Source organism: Chlorocebus sabaeus, chromosome 2 (assembly GCF_047675955.1).
Source record: "Chlorocebus sabaeus isolate Y175 chromosome 2, mChlSab1.0.hap1, whole genome shotgun sequence".
Taxonomy (NCBI): Eukaryota; Metazoa; Chordata; class Mammalia; order Primates; family Cercopithecidae; genus Chlorocebus; species Chlorocebus sabaeus.
In genome coordinates, this window is record NC_132905.1 from 5,900,288 (window position 1) to 5,927,090 (window position 26,803).

Genomic DNA, 26,803 nt, shown 5'->3' on the forward strand with positions numbered 1-26,803 from the left:
TTTATGGTTAATCAGCACAGGGAGATAGGAGAGTAAAAATAATAAATGTGGAGAAATATCTGAATTTAAAAAATTATCTCAAGGCTTTCCAAGAGAATTTCTGCAGAATTTCTAGTCAGCACTTCCTCATTCAGTCATTAAGAGGCCATCAGATGCCTCTTCGGGCCTTTCTTTTCTATATTTATTGGTCCCTTAGTTCCCTTCAACTGTCTTGAGCTTTTATTCCAAGCCTGAGGAGCCAGTCAGAACACAAGAAAAAGGTTTTCCCTTATTCTTAAGTGGACATTTTCAAACTCTGATGACTACCTGACTAGAAGATGCAGGCCTCCTTTCCTGTAGGACTGCGGACCGCATTGGAATGGCCATCGCTGGGCATTCCAGCGTAGCCTCCGTCCTCCTTCTGAACACAGGTTGCTCACTTTGTCTTGTGCCGAGGTGCATTTACCTGCTCTTAGCACAATGCCTGGAACCTTGTGGTCCTTCAGTCAGTGTGGCCCAAATAACCATATGCATTGTTTTTGTCTCCATAGGCAGATTATTGCCAGAGGTCTGCTTGATATCTTCCGGGACTTCAGTAACAATGAAGAAGACTTCCTAATGGTAATGGAGATTGTAGTCAGATTGTCAGAAGATGCAGGTTTGTATAAGTATTGTGTAATTTAATTTTTTCCTTATAAATTTCTAAGAAATTATGTGTAACCAATAATAGCTAATTTTTAAAAAACCTGTTAGTCAATAACCTTTAAGCAATTTGTAACCATGAATGGATTTTTTTCTTGAAGAATATATATCTTATTTGAATTTTGATGGAAATTTTCTTATATTTAGAAAATTAAAATGATTAATGGCTATGAATGCTATTTGCCTTGGCAGTCAGGCCTTTGGTGTTTCTTGAGTTTTGCCAGACTACTGGTTGCTAAGAAATGCCAAATCAAAAGAAGCCTCTTGGGTTGAAAAATCCCAGTCCTTATTCCCTCAAGGCGAATCTTGATTTTTCTTTCTCATTCTACCTCTCCATGATTGGTATTGTGGAAGAAAAGCACGTTGCTGTACGACAGACACAATGATGTTGTCTTCCCCGCCGCCCCAGTAAGGATGAGTTAGATGAATGAGTGGTGGGGCTGGCCAGTACTGACAGCTGTGCCATAGCCCCCTCCTTCCTGCATTCAGAATGAATGATGAGAAGTTTCAGAAAGTTTCAGGACTCTCAGGCTTTAGAATTTAATCATTTTAACTGAAAATAGAAAAATAAGCCTTCCATATAGCTCCCATATTAGTTTAAAATATTCATATGAATATAACACAATGCCTTTAAAAAGGCCCAAGTGGATGTTTTGAGTCTTTAAATGGATTCTCTTTGTAAATGAGTCACCATTTACAGTGCTGTAGCAATTATACATTTGTGTTAAATTTAATGTGGTATATTGGAGCTAGAGCCTCTCTTTTGTTTAATGCTTTGCCTTAGAAATAATTGGGATGCGTGGATTGTGGCTTAGTGCATTTATGAAAGAATTATTTATAATGTATACATTCTGGCTAGAATTTAAATAAGCACAACCCATAGGTCTGGCATATAAGCCATTAGTTGTAATGGCTTTTGGATGCTGGCCCAGCATGCAGACTTCTTGCTCCCTCCTCAATTTATATATGGCTTGTTATAATAGAGTTGTCATTCTCTCTTGTTTTTATGTTTTTATATTGCTGTATAGCTCATTAGCTTTTTAAGCCTGTCTGTAGCATAAATACTCTAAATGGGAAATGATTTTTAAACTGCATTTGTCTAATTTCCTTGATGAAGTATTTTAGTAAGAAAAACTAGAAACTATCAGTATATACTATATAAGATGCCTGGCTTATTCTTAATATAATTTTTAAAAAATTTTTTATTGCTGCAGAGCCCACAGTGCGGACTGAGCTGATGGAACAGATTCCTCCTATTGCCATTTTTTTACAAGAAAACAGATCAGATTTTCCAGTGGTGCTCTCTGAATATCTCATGCCTATTGTAGTGAGGTACCTCACAGATCCAAACAATCAGGTTTGAAAAATTATAACCTTAAGGTCTCTTTAGCAAATTCTCTTTAGTCTTGTTTTAGGTGATATTCATACTTCAAAAAACAACTTCTTAGAGTTAAGTGATTTGAGAACAAAAGGTCTATTGGTATCCAGTTCCTCTAGTCATGTGGGAAGATAGACAGCACTCATTCTTATCGTGAAATATTTCTTTCTTTTCTTTAACCTATGGAAATTTTCGAACACATGTAACAGTAGAGAGAAAATGAAAATAAACGCCCACATGCCCTACACCTAGCATCAACTGTTGTTAACATTTGACCTGACCGGGCGTGGTGGCTCACGCCTGTAATTTGGGAGGCTGAAGCAGGTGGATTACCTGAGGTCAGGAGTTTAAGAGCAGCTTGGCCAACTTGGTGAAACCCCATCTCTACTGGAAATACAAAAATTAGCCAGGCAAGGTGGTGCATGCTTGTAGTCCCAGCGACTCGGGAGGCTGAGGCAGCAGAATTGCTTGAACCTGGGAGGCGGAAATTGCAGTGAGCTGAGATCGTGCCACTGCACTCCAGCCTGGGCGACACAGTGAGACTCTGTCTCAAAAAAAATAAAAACAAAAAAATTTTGATTACTCTTTTTTCCTTTATCTTACCCAGATAAAATCCAATCCAGACAAAAGAATTCACAGACACCATCTCATTTCAGCTGTAAATACTTTTTAGTATTAGTCTCTAAGAAATAGACTCTTTAAAAAAACATAATGATAATATCATTAATGCAAATATAAAAATTATCAGTAGTTATCTAACGTCATCTAATACCTAGTCATTGGTCAAATTTCCCAGTTTTCTCATAAGTGTGTGTTTTTGCGCAGAGGCCGTTCAAACCAGAATACAAACAAAGTCCACACGTTGAATCTAAGTGATATAGGTCTCTTAGATCTTTTCAAATTTATGATGTTGCCCCTCCCCACTTTTTTCCCTTGCTATTTATTTGTTGAGGAAGCCAGGTCATTAGTTTTATAGAATTTCCCACATTTGGGATATGGTTTATTGCATCTCTGTAGTGTTAAGATGTTGCTCCACTCCCAGCATTTCTTATAAACTAGTAGCTAAGTTGGAAGCTCAGCCAGACTCAGATTTTTTGTTTTAGTGAGAATACTTTGTAGATGGTTTATGTTTTCCTGCTGTATCAAATCAAGGGCAGCAGAGCTCTGGATGGTTATCTTTTCCTAATGCTGAATTTGGCCACCTTTTCTATAAAGGTGGGCAAACTTCTACAAAGTTCCCCATCATCATATGGGCAAACCATTGGTGATGGTTGCCCTGATCCAGTATCTCATTAGAGGTTGTAAATTCTGACACACTAATTCCAACATTTCTTTTTAGTTTAATAGCTAGAGTTCTTCTGTAAAGACTTCCTCTGTCAACTGTTTGATAGACCTGAAAACCTGTTTGAATAGGAAAGACAGAATAAATGCTTTATTTTATCCATGTATTTACCAGTTTCCAAAATCATCGTTGGCGTTTTGATAATCTACAAAGGTTACCAGTTAGGTTTAAAAATTTTTTTTGAAGTATTGTTAGGATGTCTATGGCCATACCACCCTGAACGCACCCCATCTCGTCTGAAGTATTGTTAGGAACTCTTGCATTTTAACATAGTAGTTATGTTTCAAACTGTTATAGTACTTATTTTTTTTTTATTATTATACTTTAAGTTGCAGGGTACATATGCACAATATGCAGGTTTGTTACATACGTATACATGTGCCATTTTGGTTTGCTGCACCCATCAACTCGTCATTTACACTAGGTGTTTCTCCTAATGCTATCCAGTACTTACTCTTTTGGATGATCAAGTTGTTCCGTCTTTGAGTTGCAGCCCTTCAAGTTGGCTCCAGAATCTTGATCAGCATGACCCAGTAGACGGTGGTAGTGCACCTTGACCTGGGACCAACCATTTCTCCAAGAGCCCAGGTTCCTTTAGGAGGCAAATAATAAGAAAATGGAATGTGGGTACTGGGGGCACTTGTTGCTTCTAGTGACAGAACGATTTTTTTTAAAGATAAAAATTCTTCGAGTTTATCTTGATATTTCCAACTCAAACTTAGCATTATAGCGCTTTTACTTCGATTTTATTTGTATCTTTTTTCACTTGCGTGATATAAATCCTACTTCTTGATGACGTTAGCATACATGTGTATGTCTGTGTATCCAAAATAAAAGTCCCAGTATTACTAACAATATGATGGGATTACTGAACATAGCTTAACATTTCTTTGTAATTCCTTTTGTTTTTAGGCCTCATCCTGCTAGAGGTACCCAGTCATATTCATGTTACTGTGTTTTAAAGTCACTTGCATTAATCCTTCTCTTTGTGGTTAAGCAACCAACTTGATATATAGTTATTCTCATTTGTTTTTTTATTTTTAGGAATTGTTTTAGCTTGTACATTTTGATTTATAATTATTTAAAATGTTTACTTGATTCCAAAGTCAAAACTGTAAAACAAAGCACGTTCAGAGAAGTCTGACTTCTGTCCCTGGCCCCCACCTCTTCTCCCCTCCCCTGTAGGTAACTATTTCTTTTACTTTTTGGTTGGTTTTGATTCTGAAAACACACACACACACACGCACACGCGCATGCACATACATGTAAACAGCTGAGATGATGTTCTTGTGTTCTGCACACCTGTGCCCCTTTCTCGGGTGTGGGGGGCTCCCTCTTCCTGCTGCCCCATGCTATGTGTGCTCTGTGAGCACCCCGAGAGCAGGCCCCAGCATCTGTGGCATCTTCACTCCTTTCTTTGCAGTGTAGTACCCCACTAGCGGAACAGAGCAGAACTTATTGATGGACATTTGGGCTATTTCCAGTCTTTTGCCACTTTGAAATTGCTGCAGTGAATAGACTTGCATCATTTCTATTTGTGCTAGTGTATTTGGGGATGGTTTTCCACTAAGGGTAAATTTATTTGATTTTTAATGATGCACCATGTTTTCATTATTATTTTCAAGAGATTCTGAAATTTTGGGTTGTATTTCTCCCTTGATCCAAGCATTTTAAAAAGAGCAAATCCTCATTTTGAACTGGTAAGCAGTGTGACAGCATCAAGTGGAGTTTTCAGATAAGAAAAAAGTCCTCTTGTTTCTACTGTCCTAACATTTGGTATTTTGATGATTTTTGCATTTTCCTCTCTAGGTGCTAACATTCTTTTCCACATAGGTCTAATCATAATGTGATACAGTTTCCCCATTCATTCATTTATTCGGACAGTTTGTTAGTGCCCATTATGAGCCAAGCACCGTGCTTCATGCCTGGGAATGGGGAGCTGAGCAGGACAGATTTTCTGCCCTCAGAAAGCCCCCCGTCACAGACGCAGTAAAACACTCTTTCCTCATAATCGTCATATTTTTAATTTTGTTGAATACTTAAATTTTGTTCAGGTTTCGTGTGTGTGTGTGTGTGTGTGTGTGTGTGTGTGTGTGTGTGTGCTGTAGATGCAGTGAGCGTCAGAAAGGATGCAGTTTTGGATCCTGTAAATATTTCTCTCCTTTGGCTTCCAATAATCATGGTTGTACTAACAGTACCAGCCAGTATTCATTTAGTGCATGCCATGTCCTAGACACCATCAGAAGCCTGTCACTCCTTTCATCCCCACAACAAGCTTTTGAGATAGATACTATGATTATCCAGTTTTATGGATAGGAAACTGAGGCTGGGAGAGGCCAAGTCACTTGGCCAAGATGACTCATCTAGTCACTTGGAGGATCCAGATGGGATCAGACCCCACAGCTGTAGCCTGTACCCACTGCCGTGTTAGCTCTTGAGCTCCAGGCCTCTTCCCTGCCTCTGCCTGCACTTCTTGTCTGTGTCTTCCCCAGTCTCCATCATTAGCCCGATCCTCTCCTGCCCCTAAGAGTTGCTGTTTCTTCTCTAGGATATTGTCTTTGGTCTCCCTTTCCTTATGGTATCAGGGTTCCCGCCATGGTCTCGTCTGCTACTGTGGCCCTAGGGAGACTCTACACACAACTGAACACTAGACTGCTATCTCTCACCCAGGTCTCTGGAGTCTGTGAATCACTGCCCTCCATTGCCACAGTCCACTGGATGGCTCTGTCTAGATGTCCAGTGAATCCCATAGAGTTTAGAGACTCTAGCGTCCAGCCCTAGTCTCTCTATCCTCTATCTTGCTCTGGCTTCTGTGATTATCCTGGGTAGTCATTCTTAGCTCTCTTTAGCACTGTCTCTCACACCTGCCCTCTTCTTTCTGTCCCCTGCCCTGACATCATGCCTCATGAAAGCCTGTGGTGGCCCAGGAGCCCCTCACCTGCTCTCTCTTGTCAGAACCACTTTAGGTTTCCAGAATGTCACCTTCACTGAAGCCAAGTGTGATCGTGTTGCTTATCTGCTGTTAAACTCTTGGGGGCTCCCATTGCACCTGGAGTGGTCACCAGAGGTCCTAGTGGGATCTGGCACACTTTTCCTGGCCTGATCTCAGCTTGCCCTTCATCCTCCCATTCTGCTATCTGGAACTTGTCCTACTTCTTCAGAGTATTTTGCCCCAGAGTTCATCACCTTGCACCTCAGAACGTGCTGTTTGTTCTCTGGCCCTGTAAGGCCTTCTCCCCTCCTACCCTTGTTCAGTGGATTCATTTCCTGGAGCTGCTGTAACAACGCACCACAAACTGTGCAGCTTAAAACAATAGATGTTTCTTTCCTCCCAGTTCCACAGATGGGAAGTGCAGCATCAGGGGGTTGTCAGGATGAGTTCCTTCTGGGTGCTCTAGGGGAGAATCTTTCCTTCTGCTTCCAGTCTCTGGCGGTTGCCAGCTTCTTGAGCTTGTGGCCACATCACTTGAATCTCTGCTGCCAACTTCACACAGCTTTGTCAGTGGCTCTTTCTTGGGCCTCTTCCCTGTGCGTTCTGTTGTACCAGACATAATTCCCATCTCAGGTGTGGCATGCCAGGGTTTACAAAGTCTCAGGAGGATGCTGCAGAGTTTTCCAGTCTCCTTGCCTGCAAAGGAGAAAAGGTGCAAAGTCATCCATTGATTCAGCAGATCCTTACAGAAAGCAAAATTTTGTGCCACAGGCTGCCAGGTCCTGAGGGTGCACTGGAAGACAAAGGATAAATCAGATGTAGTACCTGCCTTCTGAATTCACTCTCTGCAGCAGGAGAGACAGGTGGCAATTATGAAATCGTACAGAAGAAAATCCTCTATATGTTTGTATGTATGTAAATGCAGAAATCTGGAACAAGAACTGTGGAGGAAAAATTCCAGGGCACTAGTCAAGTGTTGTCTGGGGACCTATTCCAACAGGGACCAGGAGCAGAGGGGCTTTGGGCTGGAGCGGAGGAATGGTAGCCGGTCAGGTAGAGGGAGTGGCCTATTCAAAGACCTCAGGCAGGAGGGGCAGCAGAAGGCAGGAAGACCTAGTGGTCTTCAGGGTGTTTAGGGGATGGGGGTGGGGGTTGGTAGGGGCTAGCTCAGCCACACCTGCTCAGTGGGGTTGGTCTATATCCTGAGGGCACTTCTGCTCACTTGTGCTTCACCTTTTGCCTTTTTTTTTCCCTTGTAGGTGAGAAAATCAAGTCAGGAAGTGCTCTTGATTCTTCTGGAACAAGATCTAATTTTCCAGCATGATATTGAAAACAAAGTGTGTCCCATTCTGCTGCAGCTCTCTGCCCCAGACAGTGATGATGAATATAAAGCAGAAGCTGTGAGCGTAAGTCTGTCCAGGGAATGACTGCCCAGCACCTGTGGACACTGTCCCATAAGTTGACTGATACCTGACTTGAAGTATTACACATGTTTGATTTTGATCAGCACTGTTCTCATGAACAAGGTAGCCAGTTATTCAACCTAGGTTGGAGAAAGCTCACAGTTCAGCTCTGAGCATGTTTTGGAAGTAAGCATCCTTATAGCACCAATTGTTTTAAGAAGAAAAGGCTTGAGAAATCAGAATGATTTGGGCTTAGCAGCAGTAGCTGGCTTAGATTTCTGTTGGACAAGATGCTGAGATTTATAGGTCAATCCTTGAGCCTACTTGGACCATGGGCCTTCCTTCTCAAAGTAAGAACCCTAGTATGGTATTTGAGATAATTTTAGGTGGTACTTAGACAATTAAGAAGAAGATTTAGTAGACTTGTGTGTCTGTAGATTAGGAGAAGACTAAGATAGATATGTAAGCAAATAAGAAGAATCACTGTGAAGAATGCAGATGTGGCCAAACATTTACAGGCATTTGGGAGATACTTTGTTAAAGTATTTGTGCTTCTGTCAGTCAGAGATGTGCAGTGAAAGGAATAGTATAAACACTCAGTGTCTTCTAGTTAACAGTCTGGTATCCTTGGGTTTGCGAGATTCTGTGTCCATTTTTAAATGATTATACAGTCGGGATTTTCTACTCGCTTCTGGAGTCCTTGTTCACAAACCAGCAGCTGATGATCCAGTGCTGGCTTTTCCTGCCCTCAGATCAAGATGTCTCCATTTGTCCTTGCGCCTTTTCCTTTGTAGTTCAAGGGGAGGTCGCAGTGGGCCATCTTGTTTTCTTTAGCTGCTGCTCCTCCACTGACCCATGCAAATAATGCTGTATGGCATGACCCTTTCTATTTACCTTATAGAAGCAAATAGCTCCAGGATTATTCCAGCATTTTAGGAAAAATTTGTCCCTAAAAGATGTAAAAAATCATAAGCATTAATTCTGAGTATAATAAAATATACAGAAGATAGTCATTTTCCTGTTTGGGAAACAATGACGTTAGAGAAAGGAATTATTTTCCTTTTTTAAAGTGCAGAAACATTATATGCCATAGAGCTAAAAAATTGTGTTACAGCATCAGAACATTTGGCAATTACTCTTCATTTATGTAAACGTTTTCTTCAACTATGTGTTAAAGGTCTGGCTTTTAAACTAATTTAATTTTTTGCATATTCCATATGTTTATAAGATGAATCAGGCTGAAGAATAATTGATTATTAAAATTCAAATTCTCCAGGGTTCTTTTATAAATTTCAAGTTTCTCTATAAGAAATTAAATTTGTTTTGCAAAATGAACCTGGATAATATCATTTAGTTGGGGTATTTGGCAGTTGAGCAGTGAACTTTGCCAACTACATCTTCTTTTTCATTTGGAAGTTGGTTAGGCAAGTTTCCAAGGTTACGACTGACAACCAAATATCTTATCCCTAAAGACTGATAATACCATGAAAAATAATGCTAAAGGCATTTTTGCATGATTTTTATTTTGTTTTCTTTCCAAATACTCCATTCTTGTCAGCAATATTCTTCTTCTTCTTCATTTTTTTTGGTAGAAATACTTGGAAAATATTACAAGCCTTCAAAAAGCTATCTGCACAAATCACTTACAGAACAAATTAGTTCACATAAATTGTATCTTTCATTCCAAGCGAGATGCTGGTCTCATTACCTGAATGGATAGGATTTGAACTGAAGCTGCAAGAACAGAAGTGATCTTGAACCTCCTACCCACCATGGCCCAGGCTGCGCTTGTCTGTTTCTCCCAGGTGTTCCTGCAGGACCTCTGCTTTTCCTCCTGTGGAGATCTGTTGGGAGTGGAATGTGGGATGTCTGGTCTGGCCCGTGTGTGCTTTGCTCCAGTTATTTCCCCAGACCCTGGAGGCCAAGGGGCCTTGGCGGGGTGCGGCGGGGACTTGCCCCTTGAGTACGAGAGAGCTGTGGATCATAGACAGAATCTCTTCTTTTTAGCTAGGAAGTGACGATGTGGGTAGAGTAAATGACAGTGTGGGTAGTCATTATCCAAGGAAGAGAAGGCCACATGTGTGCTTTGTAGAGATCCCCTAGGAAGGCAGGGTTCTGATTTAGCTGGTCTGTGGGTGACACCCCAAACATTGCGGGTGCCAGTGTGTATCCATTAGGAGATGATTCAGGGAGCTGTCAGCTAAAAGGGTGATGAGGAAAGAAGCAAATTGGGCTGGTCAGATGCCCTCTGTGTTTGGCGGCTCTCTTTGCATCCAGATGGTGTGAATATTGCTACATCTGTACTGTACATAAACACACGCTTACTCAGAGCAGTGCCATTTTGAAGGAGGTGCCTCAACTCCCAAGGAGACTGCACGTCTTCATGGACAAAATACATCTGTTCATTCGACTTTTCACTCTCATTAGAACTTACAGTTAGTTGATTCTGATGCTAACAACTCTAGTGCATATATGATTGTGAAAATCAGAGAGAACCAACTGCATGTGTCCTGGGTGTTTTAGATTGAGTTATGCAGGACAGCTTCCATGTTGGGACATGGGTATATGGAATCCTGGGAAGGGAAATGTACGTGCATTTTCCTTTGTGAAACCCTTCTAGAAACCCTACGCAATGTTAGTGACTCTGTCCTTGATGCAGTCAGAAGAGTTGGCTCTGTCTTCTGTCACTTAGCAGTTGAGTTATGAAATTCTGTTTATTTCTCCCTCAAGATGGTGAGCGTCTTAAACACTGGACTGTGGTATCTTTGCACTATCAGCACCCAGCACAGTGCCAGGCTCAGAGTCAGTACTTAATAAATGTTTGTTGGATGAATGAATTGATAAAAACGGCAAGAACTGTATCTTGTAATTATATCTAGATAGGATAAACAGGCCACTGGAGACCAATTATAATTCCTCTTGCTTACAGGGACGCCATTAGCATTCCGAGATTATAACTCATTGTCAGAAGCCTATTTTTCTCTCTCAACACGTTTTCACATTAAGGCTTCCTCATTTTTTGTCATTTCTATTTTTAAGCTCATTTTTATTTGTGCATGTATTTAAGAAGAATGTTGTGGTTATGTGCTACAAAGAATAGTTAGCTCCAAGCAACTAAGTGAAGATCGTCATTCCATACAAGTGGTTCCCAGGGCCACGGGAATATAATTTCTTGTCACTTGGTGTGCTGACTTCTAATGACTCTGGATTTGTTTTATGCTGTATAGTAATAAGGTCATGCGGGTGTGGCAGATGGAGAGGGGTGGATGGAGATACTGGGAGTGCTTTAGTTGCCCATCACACTGGATACGGAAGCCTCATATCCTCATTTATTGTAGCTGTCACTTTGTACAACTCTGCGAAGCATCACATCAGAAATATGTGTCCTCTGTGTTCTGAGGACACAAACCTTTTCCTTATTTGTGTTATGGGCTAGTTTCCCCTTTGCCCCACCCCCATTGGTTTTCTTTCCCCTCTTCCTGTATGCAAATTCCAAATAGAATGATGGGTAGATTACTAACCCAGACCATTTTCTACTGTAAATAGGCAGTGCTGTGTATATAGTGAGAATAACAGACTTTAGAGACAGGAAGTCCTTCTTCCCCCCATCCCTGCCTTTCTCCATCCCTTTCTTGTCTTCCCACTTCGGTCCTTCACTCCCCTGCCTTACCCTCTTCCTTCCTCATTTTGTTCTTTCCTCCCTTTCTTTTTACTTTGTTGGGGGAATGGAAGAATTATTTCACAATTTTGTTTTTGGCAACTTTTCATCTTGTTTCAATTTCAGACTTGCAAGAAAGTTGCAAGAATAGTATTCTGAATTCCCCTATACCTCTCTCTGGCTTCTTTAGTAATTTATATTTAGTTTCATTTGTTTTATCTTTTTTTTCTCTTCCCCTCCATCTCTCCCTCTCTCTCTACACATACAGACAGATGCATATTTACTGTATTTATTATTTTCTGAGACATTTGAGACTCAGTTGGAGGCATTGTCCCTCTTTACATCTAAATACTTCATTTTTTAATTTAATTTTGTATTAAGGACAAACAGCAGCATTCATCTAAATACTTCAATGTATATATCCTAAAAGGAAGGAAATTCTCTTATATAACCATAGTACAATGATCAAAATAGGAAATTTCACACCGATACAGTGCTAATTTTATAGCCACAGTTCCTATGCAAACATCATCTTTGTTCAGGACCCAGTCCAGGGTCCCTTGCTGCACTGAGCTGTCCTATCTCTTTGGTTTCCATTAATCTGGAACAATTCCCACGTCTGTCTTTGAATTTTGTAACACTTAAATATTGGAAGAGTACTGGCCACATTTTTTTTTGCAGAGTGTCTCCCGGTTTGGCTTTGCCTGATGTTTCCTTGTGATTGGATTCAGACTCTGTCTTTCTGGCAGGAGTATCACAGGAGTGATGTATTCCCAGTGTGTCATGGCAGGAGGCACAAGACTTCAGCTTGTCCTAATATTGGTGATGTTAACTTTGATGACCTAATGGATAGACGTGGTATCTGCCAGGTTTCTCCAGTGTGTTCTTTTTTCTCTCGGGAAGTAATGAGGAGAGTTACCTTGAGATGATTTAAGTATGCTTTTCTCCGTCAGACCTTTACCCACTAGCGTTGCTGTCTATTGATGATTCTGGTTGGCATTCTGCAATGCTCCCTTCTCCATAATTTGCCACCATTTTCTTGAGGATTTTCATATCTATATTCAAGAGAACAATTGTCTTTTCCTATTATGTCTTTGTTGGATTTTAGAATCAGAATTATTCTGGCTTCAAAAAATGAGTTGGGAAGTATTCCCTCCTTTTCTATTTTCTGAAAGGTTTTGTTTAAGATTGGAGTTATTTTTTTCCTTAAACATTTGTTAGAATTCTCCAGTAGAACCTCTGGTCCTAGAGTTTTCTTTGCGAGATGGTTTTTCATAACAGATTTAATTCAGATACGGTGCTGTTCAGATTTCTTCATCTGTGTAACTGGGTAAGTTGTACATTTCAGGGAATTTATTAATTTCATGTTAAGTTGTCAGATTTATTGGGTTAGACTTGTTCACGATATTCTTTTATTATCTTTTTAATGTCTGTAAGATCTGTAGTGTTATCCCCTTTCAGTTATGATCTTGGTAATTTGTGCTTTTTTTCTCTCTTGATCAGTCTTGCTAGGGGCTTATCAAATTTGTGTTTTCAAGCCAATTTTCAGCTTCATTGGTTTTATCACTTATTTCTTTTTCATTGATTTCTACTGTTTATTATTTCCACCCTTCTCCTTTCTTGAGTTGTTTGCTTGTCCTTTTTTTAGCTTTTTAAAGAGGAAACTGTTTTTAAGCCTACCTTCTTTTCCATTTTAAGCATTTAAAGCTACACATTTAATGTTAATGTCTATGTGATATATTAACCCTTTCATCATTGAGAAATGTCTGAGAGTAATCCATATTTTATAATCAATTATGATAGTAATATAACCACTCTAGCATTTTATACTTATTGCTTATTTTATTTGTTTATATTTTTTTACTCTCAATTTATATGTCTTTACATTTCAAGTGTTTCTGCTTTTGTTAGCATCTATTTGGGTCCTGCTTTTATATCCAGTCTAATAGTTTCTGCTCCTTAATTAGTGTGTTTAGTTCATTTATATTTAATGTAATTATTGATATGTTTGGTTTTATTTTTGCCATTTCTCTGTTTTCATTTGTCTCATCTGTTTTGTTGTTAATTCTTTTCTGTTTTCTTTTGGGCTAATGAATGTTTTTTAGCATTGCATTTTAATTCCTCTATTGAGTATTTAAAAAAAAAATCACCTTTTGCAACAGCGTGGTTGCATTCACTTGCCTTCATCCTTTGTGCTATTGTTTTCATGTATATTACATTATGAGCCTGCAAATACAGTGTGTTAGGCCATTCTTGGATTGCTATGCAGAAATACCTGAGACTGGGTAATTTATAAGAAAAGAGGTTTAATTGAATCATGGTTCTGCAGACTATACAGGAAGCGTAGTGACAGCATCTGCTTCTGAGGAGGTCTCAGGAACCTTTTACTCATGGCAGAAGGCAAAGTGGGAGCAGGCATGTCACATGATGAAAACAGGAGCAAGAGAGGAAGTGGTGGGGAGGGAGGTGCCACACTTTAAGTAACCAGATATACAAGAACTCACTATTGTGAAGATAATACCAAGCAATGAGGGATCCACCTCCATGACCCAAATACCTCCCACCAGGCCCCACCTCTAATATTGGGGATTACAGTTCAATTTGAGATTTGGTGGGGACGTATATTTAAACCATATGGTACAGTATTTTAATTTTTGATTTAAAGAGTTTTATCTTTTGAAGAGAGTAGTAAAAAAAAAAAAATGCAGCCTTTTATATGCCCATTTTTACCATTTTTGGTGATTGTCGTTCTTTCCTTTCCTAGATATGAGTTACCATCTGGTATCCTTTCCCTAAAAGCCAGAAAAACTTCCTTTAGTACCTTTTGTAGTTCAAGTTGGCTGATGATGAAATTTATTACTTTTTGTTTATCTGAAAATGTCTTTATTTTGCATTTATTTTTGAATGATAGTTTTGCTGGATGTAGAATTGTGAGTTAAAAAGGTTTTTTGTTTCTTTTCTTTTAGCATTTTGAAGATACCATTCTGTTGTCTTCTGGCCTTCTTTGTTTCTCATAAGAAGTTATCTGCCATTTATATTGTACTCGTATATATAAAATATCCCTTTTTCTCTGCTCATGAGATTTTTCTCTTTACCTTTGGATTTTAGCAGAGTTAGTATACTGTTTTGTCTCCATCGAACTTCTTGGATTTGTGTGTTAAGCCTTTCAACTAATTTGGGAAGTTTGGGCTATTGTTGTTTTAAATACCTTTTTCTGTATTCTTTTTCTCCTTTCAGTTTGTGACTTAGATAACACAAAGTTGGGACCCTTAATATTGTCCCACAGGTCTTTGAGGCATTGTTCAGTTTTCTTTAATCATTTTCTTATCTCTGATGTTTAGATTTGATAATTTTTATTTATCTTTAAGTTTATTGATTCTTTTTTTACATCTCTCCAATCTGCTGTTAGGCCTAACCAGCAAATTTTAAATTTCAGTTATTGTATATTTTGCTCCAGAATTTCCCTTTTGAAGAAATTGCTCCAGAATTTCTTTTATAGACCTTTACAGTTTCTATATCTCTATTGTATAGAAAGTCCCTGTCTATTCTTTATGTGTTTTTTCCTTGTAATTCTTGAGTATATTTATAACAGCTCCTTTAAAGTCCTTGTCTGGCCCTTGCAACATTTGGATCATCTTGATGTTGGTTTTCATTGACTAATATTATGGATCACTTTTTTCTTATTAATGCATGAGTAGTGATTTTTGATTGGACAGTGGACATTATAAATGGTACATTGCAGAGTCCCTGGATTCTGTTATATTTTTCTAAAATGATTTCTGTCCTAGGAGGCAGTTACCTTGATTAATCTCCAACTCCAAATTTTCTGCCTTGTGACCAGAAGCTGAAATCTGTGCACAGTGTGTTTAATTTCTGACTGCTGCTTTTTTTCTGGGTCCTCTGGGATCTCCCCCACATATATGTAGTTTAGCAGTCAGCCAAAGATTTAAGTACGTTTTATGCACAGATTTTGGACCTTACTTGCAAATCTCTCCTGTTGCAGTATATCTTTTAAGAGTAGCCTGTCCTCCAGTTTCTGCCTTTTGGTTGCTTTCTACTGCTTTCAAAGGGTGTTTTTTTTTTAATGTTTTGTCAAGATTTTATGCTTTTTAGCTATAGGAGAGTTAGTCTAACTTAGACTGTGCTAACCAGAAGTCTTGGTTCTTTTTTATAGTTTCCATTTCTTTGATAAGATTCCTGATCTGTTCATTCATTGTGACCCTATTTTCCTCTTTGTACTTGAGTGTATTTGTAATAGCTGCTTTAAATTCCTTTTAAAGTCTTCTAATTCTCATATCTGGATTTTCTGTGGATGTTTTTTCTGCTGACTGATACTTTTCTTGACTATGAGTCACATTTTCTTATTGCTTCTCATGTCTATAGATTTTTCATTTTCTATTTTGTAGAAACTGGATTTTGTTATTTACCTCTAGAGAGTATTGACTTTGTTCTAGAAAGCAGTTCAGATTCTGTTTTTCCTGTAGTAGGCAGCAGCTGAAACAGCTCACTTCTTTCATCCTTAAGTTACTGTTTCTCTATGAACCTCATCATCTCCCCTGTGCATGCATAGTTCAGAGATCAGCCAAGGATTAGGGTAGGATTTAACCATGGATTTTGGAGCTTTCCTTTCTTTGGCTTCCTCCTTCCTTCACAGTAAAACTGTAGCTTTAAAAAATTTATATATGTCTGTCTGTATTTATTTCACTAGCTTTAGGGTTACAGGTGGTTTTTGGCAACATGGATGAATTGTATAGTGGTGAAGTCTAGGATATTAGTGTACACATCACTTGAGTAGTGTACATTGAACATCAATAGGTGGTTTTTCATCCATCACCCCTTTCTGACCCTCTCCCCTTCTGAGTCTCCAGTTTCCATTATATGACTGTGTTTGCCTTTGCATACCCATAGCTTAGCTTCCACTTATAAGTGAGAACATGGGGCATTTGGTTTTCTGTTCCTGAGTTACTTTACTTACAATAATGGCCTGCAGTTCCATCCAGGTTACTGCAAAAGACATTCTTTTGTTCTTTTTTATGGCTGAGTAATATTCCATAGTATATATATACACCACATTAAAAATATATATATATGTGTGTGTGTGTGTGTGTGTGTATATATATATATATTTTTTTTTTTCTTTTTTTGAGATAGCATCTTGCTCTGTTGCCCAGGCTGTAGTGCAGTGGTGCAATCTTGGGTTACTGCAGCCTCAACCTCCTCCGCTCAAGTGATCCTCCCATCTCAGTCTACCAGGTAGCTGGGACTACAGGCATGTACCACTACACCCAGCTAATTTTGTTTACTTTTTTAGAGACTTGTCTCACTGTGTTGCCCAGACTACAACATTTTCTTCGTTTTCTCATTAGTTGATGGGCACTTAGATTGATTCCATATCTTTGCAATTGTGAATTGTCTTACAATAAACATATGCATACAGATGTCTTTTTGATATAATAATTTCCTTTCCTTTGGGTTTATACCCAATAGTGGGGTTGCTGGATCGAATGGTAGACCTACTTTTAGTTCTTTGAGAATTCTCCATAATGTTTTCCATAGAAGTTGTACTAATTTACATTCCCACCAGCAGTATATAAGTGTTCCCTTTTCACCATTCATGTCAACATCTATGTTTTTTGACTTTTTAGTAATGACTATTCTGACTAGGGTAACATGGTATATCATTGTGGTTTTAGCTTGCATTTGTCTGATAATTAGTGATGTTGAATATTTTTTTATATGCTTGTTGACCATTTGTATATCTTCTTTTGAGAAATGTCTGTTCATATAATTGGCCCACTTTTTAGTGGGATTATTTATTTTTTTCTTCTTATTTGAGTTCCTTGTAGATTCTGATATCAGTCCTTTGTTGGATGCATAGTTTGCAAATATTTTCTCCCATTCTGTGGGTTGTCTCTTTGATGATTATTTCTTTGCTGTGCAGGAGCTTTTTAGTTTAATTAGGTCCCATTTATTTGTGTTTGTTTTAATTAAATTTGCTTTTGAGGTCTTAGTCATAAATTCTTTGCCTACCTACAGTGTCCAGAAGAGTTTTTCCTAGATTTTCTTCTATAATTTTTATGGTTTCAGGTCTTAGATTTAAAATCTTGAGTAGATTTTTGTATAAAGGGAGAGATAAGGATCCAGTTTCATTCTTCTCCATGTAGCTAGCCAGTTTTCCCAGCACCATTTATTGAATAGAGTATCGTTTTCCCAGTGTATGTTTTGTATGCATTGTCAAAGATCAGTTGGTTGTAAGTATTTGGCTTTATTTCTGGGTTCTCTGTTCTGTTGCATTGGTTTGCTTTTATACTATTACCATGCTGTTTTGATTACTGTAGCCTTGTATTGTAATTCAAAGTTGGGTAATGTGATGCCTCCAGATTTGTTCTTTTAGCTTAGTGTTGCTGTGGCTATTCTGAGTCTTAATTCTGTATGAATTTTAGGATTTTTTTTCCTAATTCTGTGAATAATGAATTGATATTTTGATAAGAATTGCATTAAATCTGTAGATTACTTTGGGCAATGTGGTCATTTTTATGATATTGATTCTTCTAATCCATGAACATGGAATGTATTTACATTTGTTTGTGTCATCTGTGATTTCTTTGGGCAGGGTTTTGTAGTTCTCCTTGTGGAGATCTTTTACCTCCTTGGTTAAGTATAAGCATTTTATTTTTATTTTTTGTAGTTACTGAGTTCTTGAATTGATTCTCATCTTGCTCATGGTTGGTATAAAGCAGTGCTACTAATTTGTATACATTGGTTTTGTAACCCAAGACTTTACTAAATTCATTTATCAAATCTAGGAGTCTTTTGGAGGAGTCTTTAGGGTTTTCTAGGTATGAGATCATATCATCAACAAGCAGAGATAGTTTCTTTTTTCTGGTTGGGGTGCCTTCTTTTCTTTCTCTTATCTGATTGCTCTGGCTAGGACTTCTACCTGTTGCTTTTGCTTGAAGTCTAGCAACCCTGCATAGCCATGTAGAACGGGAAGTACCCTCAGGCCAAAAACAGCATAAATGCAAAATTTAATCATTTTTTTTTTCTTGTAAGGGTCTGCTCTTTAGTTTCTCTGGAATGTGATCATTTTCCAGTGCTTACCATGTCCTGCTGTCGCTGGATGTCTCACCTCTCCACTGTTTCTGTTTAGTCATGCTGTTTAACCTCTCGCAGCATTTCCCCATCTGGAAACATGAGGGTAAATAATACCCATGTCATGGGATTCTTGGGAAGGTAAAATAGGCCAAAGCACATACATATTGTTTGTTTGTGTGTTGGGTACAAGGTGGGGACCTGGCAGATGGTAACTCTTGAGCTTCAGACAAACAGTTATCTGAGTCAAACTGGGGAAATGTTGGGCCTTCTGTTGATCTTATAAGTTGACAAAACTCAAAAGAAGGTGTTTTTTATTTTTCCTTCTTAGGTATGTTGGGAATATTTTGAATATTGGCTTTTGGAATATATCTTTAATGCTATATGTGACTTAAATGCTTTGGCATTTTAAATGATTTGATTTTTTTTTTTTTTTAATTTATAGATAATCTGCAAAATGGCTTCCATGCTGAGTAAGAGTACAGTTGAACGCCTGCTACTCCCCCGATTCTGTGAACTGTGTGGTGATGGGAAGCTTTTTCAAGTTCGGAAGGTAGGAATGTAAGAATTCCAAAACTCTTAAAGTTAAAAGTTCAAAATGGGTTTCTGTAAAGTTTTTGGACTTCTTCAGTAGACATAGTCTGGGGGGAAAATGTGTCCAGTGTGAACTCTGTAAGGAAAATGTCTGAACAGTGTTGCCAGTTTTTACTGCAGTTAGGAAATGCAGAGACCTGGAGATAAGAGTATGTGTGAGTAGACCTGTTGCTCTCAGACACAGGTGAGAGTCAGGGGACCTTGCTCATTTATGGTTAGATGTCCAGGCTTGCAAGGTCTTTGATTATCTGTGGTGATTTGATCCAGAACCTTCTTATCTTTGCTATACCTTCCAACCCCAAATTCCCATTTAGTCACTTGTCATTTGGTTGTCAAATTCTTCCTTTTGAAGTCTGTTACTTTCCCTCCCTAAACAGCCTCATCCTGCACCTTGCTGTCTGGCCATCACCCCTCTGGTCTCTGTTCATGATACACAGGCAGGACAGCAGGTCTCCTTTGCCATGCAGGGAATGTTAAGGGGCCTCTTTTGCCTTATTGCTAACATGCCTTCTGTATCAAGATCAATTAGGAGCCAGAAAATCCTAGAATTTGGCACCTTATTGCAAATCTTCTGTTTTTGATGCAGTGGAGGCACCTGGCATAATGCTTTGTGGGCGATGGGCTTGGGAAAGGCTTGATAGCTGCCTGACTAGAGGGGTAATTGCTCTCAAGGTTCCTGCTTGTTAGTTTTTACTTTGTTTTTACTTTGTTTTTTGTTAAGACAAAAAGAAAGATAAGAATAATGGATATGCCTTTTGCCTTTTTAAGGTTTGTGCTGCAAATTTTGGTGATATTTGTCATGCTGTTGGACAAGAAGCCACTGAGAAATTTTTGGTATGTGACATTTTGGCCAATTGTAATTGTTGATTTGCTTCTTAATGCACTTTCAGAATCACTTAAGTTTTGTATTTATGAGTCTGTTACTGTGGAATGGCAGCTCAATTTTGCATTTGTTAATTTCAAATTTCATGACTTACAAAGCTAACATTTTCCTAAGCATTAGGTAGCTGGTCTGTGGAATGGGCTGGAAGCAACTCCCATCTTCTTTCCTGTGGGCTTGGCTGTCTCCTCCTTATAGGTCACTTTTCCCTGCTTTATTCTCACTGTCCAAGCTGCTCTCTCTCTTCTCTCTCTCTGCAGCTCTTTCTAGAACACCACTCTGCCACCTCACTCCTGGGCCTCAAAACCATGGTGATTTTTTTCTTGGTTTATAGGTTAAAATCTAGAGCCTTCTGGGCCTTCCAGGTCCCTTCGTAGATGACTTTTCTGCCTCACCTCCAGTCCCCTTTCTCAGTTCTGAACACTACCCTGGCCTTGGTGGATCTCACCTCTAGCCATATATATGAAGCCTGGGGAGGGCCCAGGCAGCTGCATTTTTGATAAAGTCCCGTATGATCTGATGCATAGCAGGGTAGAGATCCACTTCCCTAAGCAGCCAGGTGACTTCAGCATCCTTGAGGCTTCTTGCTCTTTCACACCTCTGGGCCTGTGCTCACTAAGAGCATCTTCCCTGCCTGGTGGGACCCTCCTCACACTTCCAACCCAGCTTGAATTGCTTCTGTGAAGTTTTCTTTCCTTGTCTAGGCTGACCTACCTGCGGTGCCAGAGAGAATCAGCTTCTCCCTTCTCAGCATCCTGGTAACATTTGTTCAGAGGAGCTGAGGAGCTTCTTGAGGGCAGGGACTGCATTGTGTTCATCCTTGTTTCCCTAGTGCCTGCCCCGTCAATCCCCGGCCCCTAGAGAACCTTGCTCCGTAAGCATTTGTCACTTTTATTTGACAGAATATACTCCTTGTATGGGTGAGATTTTGACCTCAAAAAGTTTAATCTTTAATTGATTTTTAAATTTAAGTTCAGAAGCTCATTTTATTTTATTTAAAGTATAAGCCACGTCAACACAGTTCTAACCCAAGAATAATTTTTAATGGGCTGTTGCTTTGAATATATAGTGATTTTTTTTTTTTTCTTTTTAAATTTTGAGACACTGTCTTGCTCTGTCGCCTAGGCTAGAATGCAGTGGTATGATCTCGGCTCACTGCAACCTCTGCCTCCCGGGTTCAAGCTAAGGCTGGATCCTGCCTTCGTCTCCTGAGTAGCTGGGATTACAGGCACGCACCACCGCGCCCAGCTAATTTTTGTATTTTTAGTAGAGACAGGGTTTCACCATGTTGGCCAGGCTGGTCTCGAACTCCTGACCTGGTGATCCACCCACCTTGGCTTCCCAAAGTGCTGGGATTACAGGCGTGAGCCACCACGCCCATCTACAGTGAACATTATCTTCTACTTAATATATCTGAATGAAGAATGGAAGAATGGCAGTGGGTAACATGCTAATCATTTGTAGGTAGATATTGCCATGATTATATCATATTCCCATTTGTGAAGCATTTTAGGCTATTTTACATTAGGATATTAAAAACACAGCCTTTTTAAAGGATACATTTTAAAAGGAGATGTAATCATGACCTTTACAGAGATATGAAATGAACATGTTTCAGAGATTTTATTTAAGTCATTTATTAGTGAGGAAAACCAGTAAGATATTACAGCCAGTTTAATGGAGAACTCAAAGTACTCATTTATAGTCAGAGCAAGGAATACCAAAGTGAACTTACAAATGAATTCAAAACTGGTCAATATCCAGGGTGATAATTGATTGCATTTCACTGGACAACAATTTGCATTTCTGTTGGCAGGAATTATTTGCATTACTATCAGGTTTTAGCAACTTACCTTCTATCACTTCAGAGTTGTAAAATAGTGAGTCGAAGACAGTGATACCTGGATGGGTGAGTTAGTTGGGACATCTACTGTTTCAGAGTCTTTCACAATCTTCTCTACAATTTACATAACAAATATCAGTCATTCTGCCCTTTTTGGGGTTTTCTCTATTATCTGTTAAAGGTAACCAAGTCATTTACTAAAATTAGGAGGTAAAAGAAATGTTAATTTCCACTTCTTATAATATCTGTTTGTTTCAAATGATTCCTTTTAGACCAGTATGTATTTTCCTTTTCCTTGTCATTAATTTCTGCATATGCTTTCACTACTTCATTAAAATAGGTTCCAGCACTTTGGGAGGCCGAGGCGGGCAGGTCACTTGAGGCCAGGAGTTCGAGACTAGCCTGGCCAACGTGGAGAAACCCCATCTCTACTAAACATTAAAAAAATCAGCCAGATGTGGTGGCACATGCCTGTAATCCCAGCTACTCAGGAGGCTGAGGCAGGAGAATCACTTGAACCTGGGAGGCAGAGGTTGCAGTGAGCCGAGATCATACCACTGCACTCCAGCCTGGGTGACAGAGCGAGACTCTGTTTCACAAAAACAAACAAACAAACAAACAAACCAAACCAAACAGGTTCTGCTCTTCCTCAGGGCCTCCAATTGGAGAGCACTCTTTTTGTTTGTTTTGGCAGATCCCGAAGTTCTTTGAGCTCTGCTCTGATGCTGTTTGGGGCATGCGGAAAGCCTGTGCGGAGTGCTTCACGGCTGTGTCACACAGCTCCTCCCCTGGGGTCCGCAGAACCCAGCTCTCCCCGCTCTTCATCAGACTTGTCAGCGACCCCTGCCGATGGGTGAGTGCCAGCAGCCCTGTCCAGACAACTGGCCTATGTTGACCAACTGTCCAGCTACGTCTGGCTTCCAGGCTGGGATTCACTTCTGGACTCGTAACTTTGTATTTTGTCCCTTTAGTTACTGATTGCCATAATCACATTTACACTGTGTGAGGTCTCAGGGAAACTAAAATCTCAAAAACTTGGGGTGAATTAAGAAGGTGAGGTATACCATACCATTTATAGTGAATGAATATCGTGAAAATCATAATTGAGAAAGAAAAAACTATGTAACTAAACTGTTACCTTTTCTGTTGCTATCATAAACATGTCTGTAATGATTAATAAGGCCTGTTCAAATACTTGATACAAAATGTATTATTCATATAAAATTAATATTCTGGAAGAATGAATACAGTATAATGGGGCTAAATTTTTCCTTACTTTCTGTTGAATAATAGTATTTGGAATTTAGGGAATGATTTGGAAAGCAGTAAATCTCCAGAGATGTAATGTGAAAGCAGTAAATCTTCACAGATGTAATGTGAAAGCAGTAAATGTCCATAGATGTAATGTGAAAGCAGTAAATGTCCATAGATGTAATGTGCTGGAGAGTAGCTTGTGTGATGTCCAGCCACGTGTTTCAGCCTGGACTCAGGCCTGGCCACCACCGCTGGCCGATGCTGCATTCATTCACTGCAGTGTTCTCTCTGGTTCAGGTGCGCCAGGCTGCCTTCCAGTCCCTCGGCCCCTTCATTTCCACCTTTGCAAACCCCTCCAGGGCTGGCCTTTATCTTCGAGAGGATGGCGCCCTGAGCATCCGGCCTCTCACCCAGGATTTCGACTCTGGTTTTGCCTCTGGCTCACCCGCTCCCAGCAGTGGTGGTAACACTTCCCCTGCCAGGTATGCTTTGGCTAGGGTCACCACCAGGACCCTCGATGTACCTTAAGCACCCACCTAAAATTTCATCAGTTATCTTGTCTCGAGTTTTAGTAGTGACCTTCTGGGCAAGATGGAATATTAGAGCTTTAATTATGTAAAGAAGCAAAAAGTAATTGCAATAATGATTTTGAAACATGACTACTGGGTTATAAATAATGAAGCTATTGTGTCTCCTAAATTTAAATAAAATATGCATTGAGATTAGTGATTAAACAACCTATAAAGAAAATTTTCTCTTACTTTTTGATTAATTAAGTTGTCTGGGTAATTTACCTAGGGAAAAATGTGAAGTCTTCCAAATGTACTTTTTTGGAAGTTAGGTTGCATGTACATAAAGGCAGCACTCCTGACCAACAGTGGTAGACCCTCCAGTGTTTGCTAGTATGGCGCTGGATCTTGACTTTGTCATGTCTTTCCTCTGAGGCTGATGTGTATACACTAACCATCCTATTTGAGGTCGTTTGTAAACGTCTCTCCATTGTTGCTAGCATGCAGATGTGTGAGAGTGGGTAACTGATGCCTCACAGAATACAAATCCTTCTGAGGTTGGCCCATCCTCCCTTTATCCCTCTTCTATCAGAGTTCGTTGAGCTCCTGCTATATGGCAGGCCCATGGGCAGTGTCTTCCTCAAGACCTCAAGGTGGTTAACAAATTGCCAGCTCTTACCAGTTTCAGCGCCTTTTATTTTCTAATGCCTGCCCCCTGGTGGAAGTACTCATGAGCAGGAAATGGATGAAATGTACCAAAGGTGCTGCAGCAGAAGTCCAGGCTGGCTTAGCCCTGGAATGTAGTGGCAAGACTGGCTGAACCTTCAGGTGGTGTTTTCAGTGCCCATCATACTCCCGGCGGGGCAGTGGGGGTTGACTAAACCTCTTATCCTTTCGTGAGATTTTAGTCTGCTGACACCAGGAGACACAAAGAGGGGCAAGTGGTCAGCTAGGAAGTGGAGGACTGGGTGAGGATGTGGTTCTCATGTTTTTCCCTGTGACTTTCAGTCTATTACACAGTATTGAAAGTTTGCTTCCCTCAGTTTAACTAGTTCAGCAAAGCCTGTGCAGAGGGAGCCAGAGCTACCTGTGGAAGGGACCTCAGCGAAAACCAGTAATTTCCCGCACATCGGTAGCTCCTCTGACGGCCCAGCGGAAAACCCTGTGGAAAGCTCTGTGTCGGCTGCAGCTGAGCTGACCAGGCTTTCCCCAGAGACCAGCGCCTTCTCAAAGCTTTCTGACAATAACGACTTCCCCATCAGCAGCTACCCTGGATCAGATTCCTGGGCCTGCCCAGGGAACTCTGAGGATGTGTTCAGTCATTTTCTTTATTGGCGAACTCCTCTCCCTGACATAAGCAAGGACTTAGAGCTACTTCTGAGCGAGGCTGGGCCTCAGGAGGATTACTGCAGCAGACCTGGGGTTGTGTACAACAACTGTGTGGCCCGGAGTGAGATTCAGAAAGTCCTTGATAGTTTGCAGGAGCATCTGATGAATGATCCGGATGTTCAAGGTAAATGTTGTTCATTGTCATTAAAGAGAAGATGGGATGTTTCTGTGTCGTGTGTTGCATTTCGCCACTTCCTTCTTCCCCAGGCCTGTGTACTGACGCATGTGTGTGTGGACCTGTATTTATTTACACTGTGTACACATTGAGAGGAGAGACTTGTTCAGTCTCAGTATAGCTTGAAAAGTCAGAAATACCTCTGTGCAGGTGCCTATGCAATGATTTTGCTTTCTAATTTTGCAGATGGACGTGCACAGAGTCTGAAGTCAGTTCTAATAGGAAAGTGGGTAGTTTGTGGGCATATCTGTAGCAGGGGAAATTTTGTTAGCTCCTTAGACACGCTGTTACATCATCTCCCACACAGAATGCCCTTTCTAGTTATGAATAGCCAAGGATGGCCTCCTTTTGGAGCCTATTAACGCAGCCCTTAGCTAAACCTAAAGGTTCTTGTCTTTGTACAGGAAGGAAAAGCACAACTACTTCTGTGGTGTATTTTTCATTTTATGACTCGTGCTCCCACTGAGCATCTGATCAGGGATCCGGACCTCGCAATCCATATCCCATTATCGTGATCTTCCTTCTCTGCACAGTGCTATATTTGTATTCTTCCTTGAGTTGGAGAAATTGGAAAAAACAGCACTTGCTGCTGTTGCTGGGCAGAGATTTGTGAAGCTTTCAGGAAGGGAACTGTGAAAATTCAGTTAGCCATGTGATTATTCTTTATCCTTAAATTTATGAAGGAAACTAAATCAATGTTTGCTGAAGGAATGGGCACATGTAACATATCACTTCTGATAGCTATAGACAAAAGTCTGTTTTTGGAAAACACACTACTGAGCTGCCTTAATCCCCAGTGTAAGACCTGGTCTGGGGGCTGGGCAGTGATGATCGGCCCCTGAGGCCTCTGTGATGTGGTTAAGGGGATTGTACAGGCAGCCACCCTGTGGGGCATGGCGAGGGCTGGGAGCGGAGGGGATGTGATGTGTAGAGGAAATGTCTGGGAGAGACTTCACATAGCAGGTGACAGTTGGCTTGGTCTTTAGAGATTGACTGAGAACCCACCATTCAGAGAAGTCAGGGGATGAGTTTCAGAGGGTTCTTTCAGTTCCCTGAAATCATTATTTGTAAAATCTTGCATGTTTTTGCATACTTAATTTCTTTGTAAGAAAAGGCCCATAGCTTTCTTCAGAGCTCAAAGGGATCTATGATCCCAGAAGATCCAGAAATAAGTGACGCATTTTATTTGTGAACTGGCCATGGCAGGCAGGAGATGTCACTAGACCTATTGGGAAGAGCCTGGTGTGTAGCACTGGAGTGGTGGAACCTGTCCTGGGCACAGCACAGAGCCAGCTACAAGCTCTCAGTGTTTTGATGAATCTTGGAGTCCACCAAATTTAATTAATAGAAGCAGGATGCAGGAAGTAATGTGTGTGTGTGTGTCTTTTGGGAGGCTGGGGACATTAAAACATCCAGTTTGTTTTTACAGAAAGGTATGTGAAATATGTTATCTTTACTGTTCAGAGAATCTCAAACTGTCATACTCTGGACAGAAAGAATCGGCAGCCTTTGGGGCTTGCTGAGTGAGAGCATTACTCATCTGTGTGTAAATGGATGTATTCATGCATGGGTGTGTGTGTCCACATGTGTGTATGTGTATGTGAGAGAGTAGCCATCCTGCTTTATAAATGGGGGAGCAGGATACCCTTCACTGAGTTGAGCGACCTCCCAGT

The 26,803-nt window shown here is 40.1% G+C and overlaps 1 protein-coding gene across 6 annotated transcripts in view; it reads left to right on the forward strand.

Annotated features, from left to right (window-relative positions):
* LOC103243620 (serine/threonine-protein phosphatase 4 regulatory subunit 1) overlaps positions 1–26,803 on the forward strand; it is an 83,296-nt gene that overhangs the window by 41,468 nt on the left and 15,025 nt on the right. For 5 of the 6 annotated variants that reach the window (XR_005234881.2, XM_008013025.3, XM_008013048.3 and 2 more), the window contains 8 exons: positions 531–637; positions 1,896–2,038; positions 7,593–7,739; positions 18,932–19,039; positions 19,849–19,914; positions 22,498–22,656; positions 23,355–23,539; positions 24,610–25,079. Coding sequence is in view for 5 of the 6 variants with exons in the window: in XM_008013025.3 (XP_008011216.3) it covers positions 531–637; positions 1,896–2,038; positions 7,593–7,739; positions 18,932–19,039; positions 19,849–19,914; positions 22,498–22,656; positions 23,355–23,539; positions 24,610–25,079 (1,385 nt within the window). In the remaining variant the exon portion in view is untranslated. The remainder of the gene's footprint in view (positions 1–530; positions 638–1,895; positions 2,039–7,592; positions 7,740–18,931; positions 19,040–19,848; positions 19,915–22,497; positions 22,657–23,354; positions 23,540–24,609; positions 25,080–26,803) is intronic. The other variant, XM_008013058.3, reaches the window with a different exon arrangement.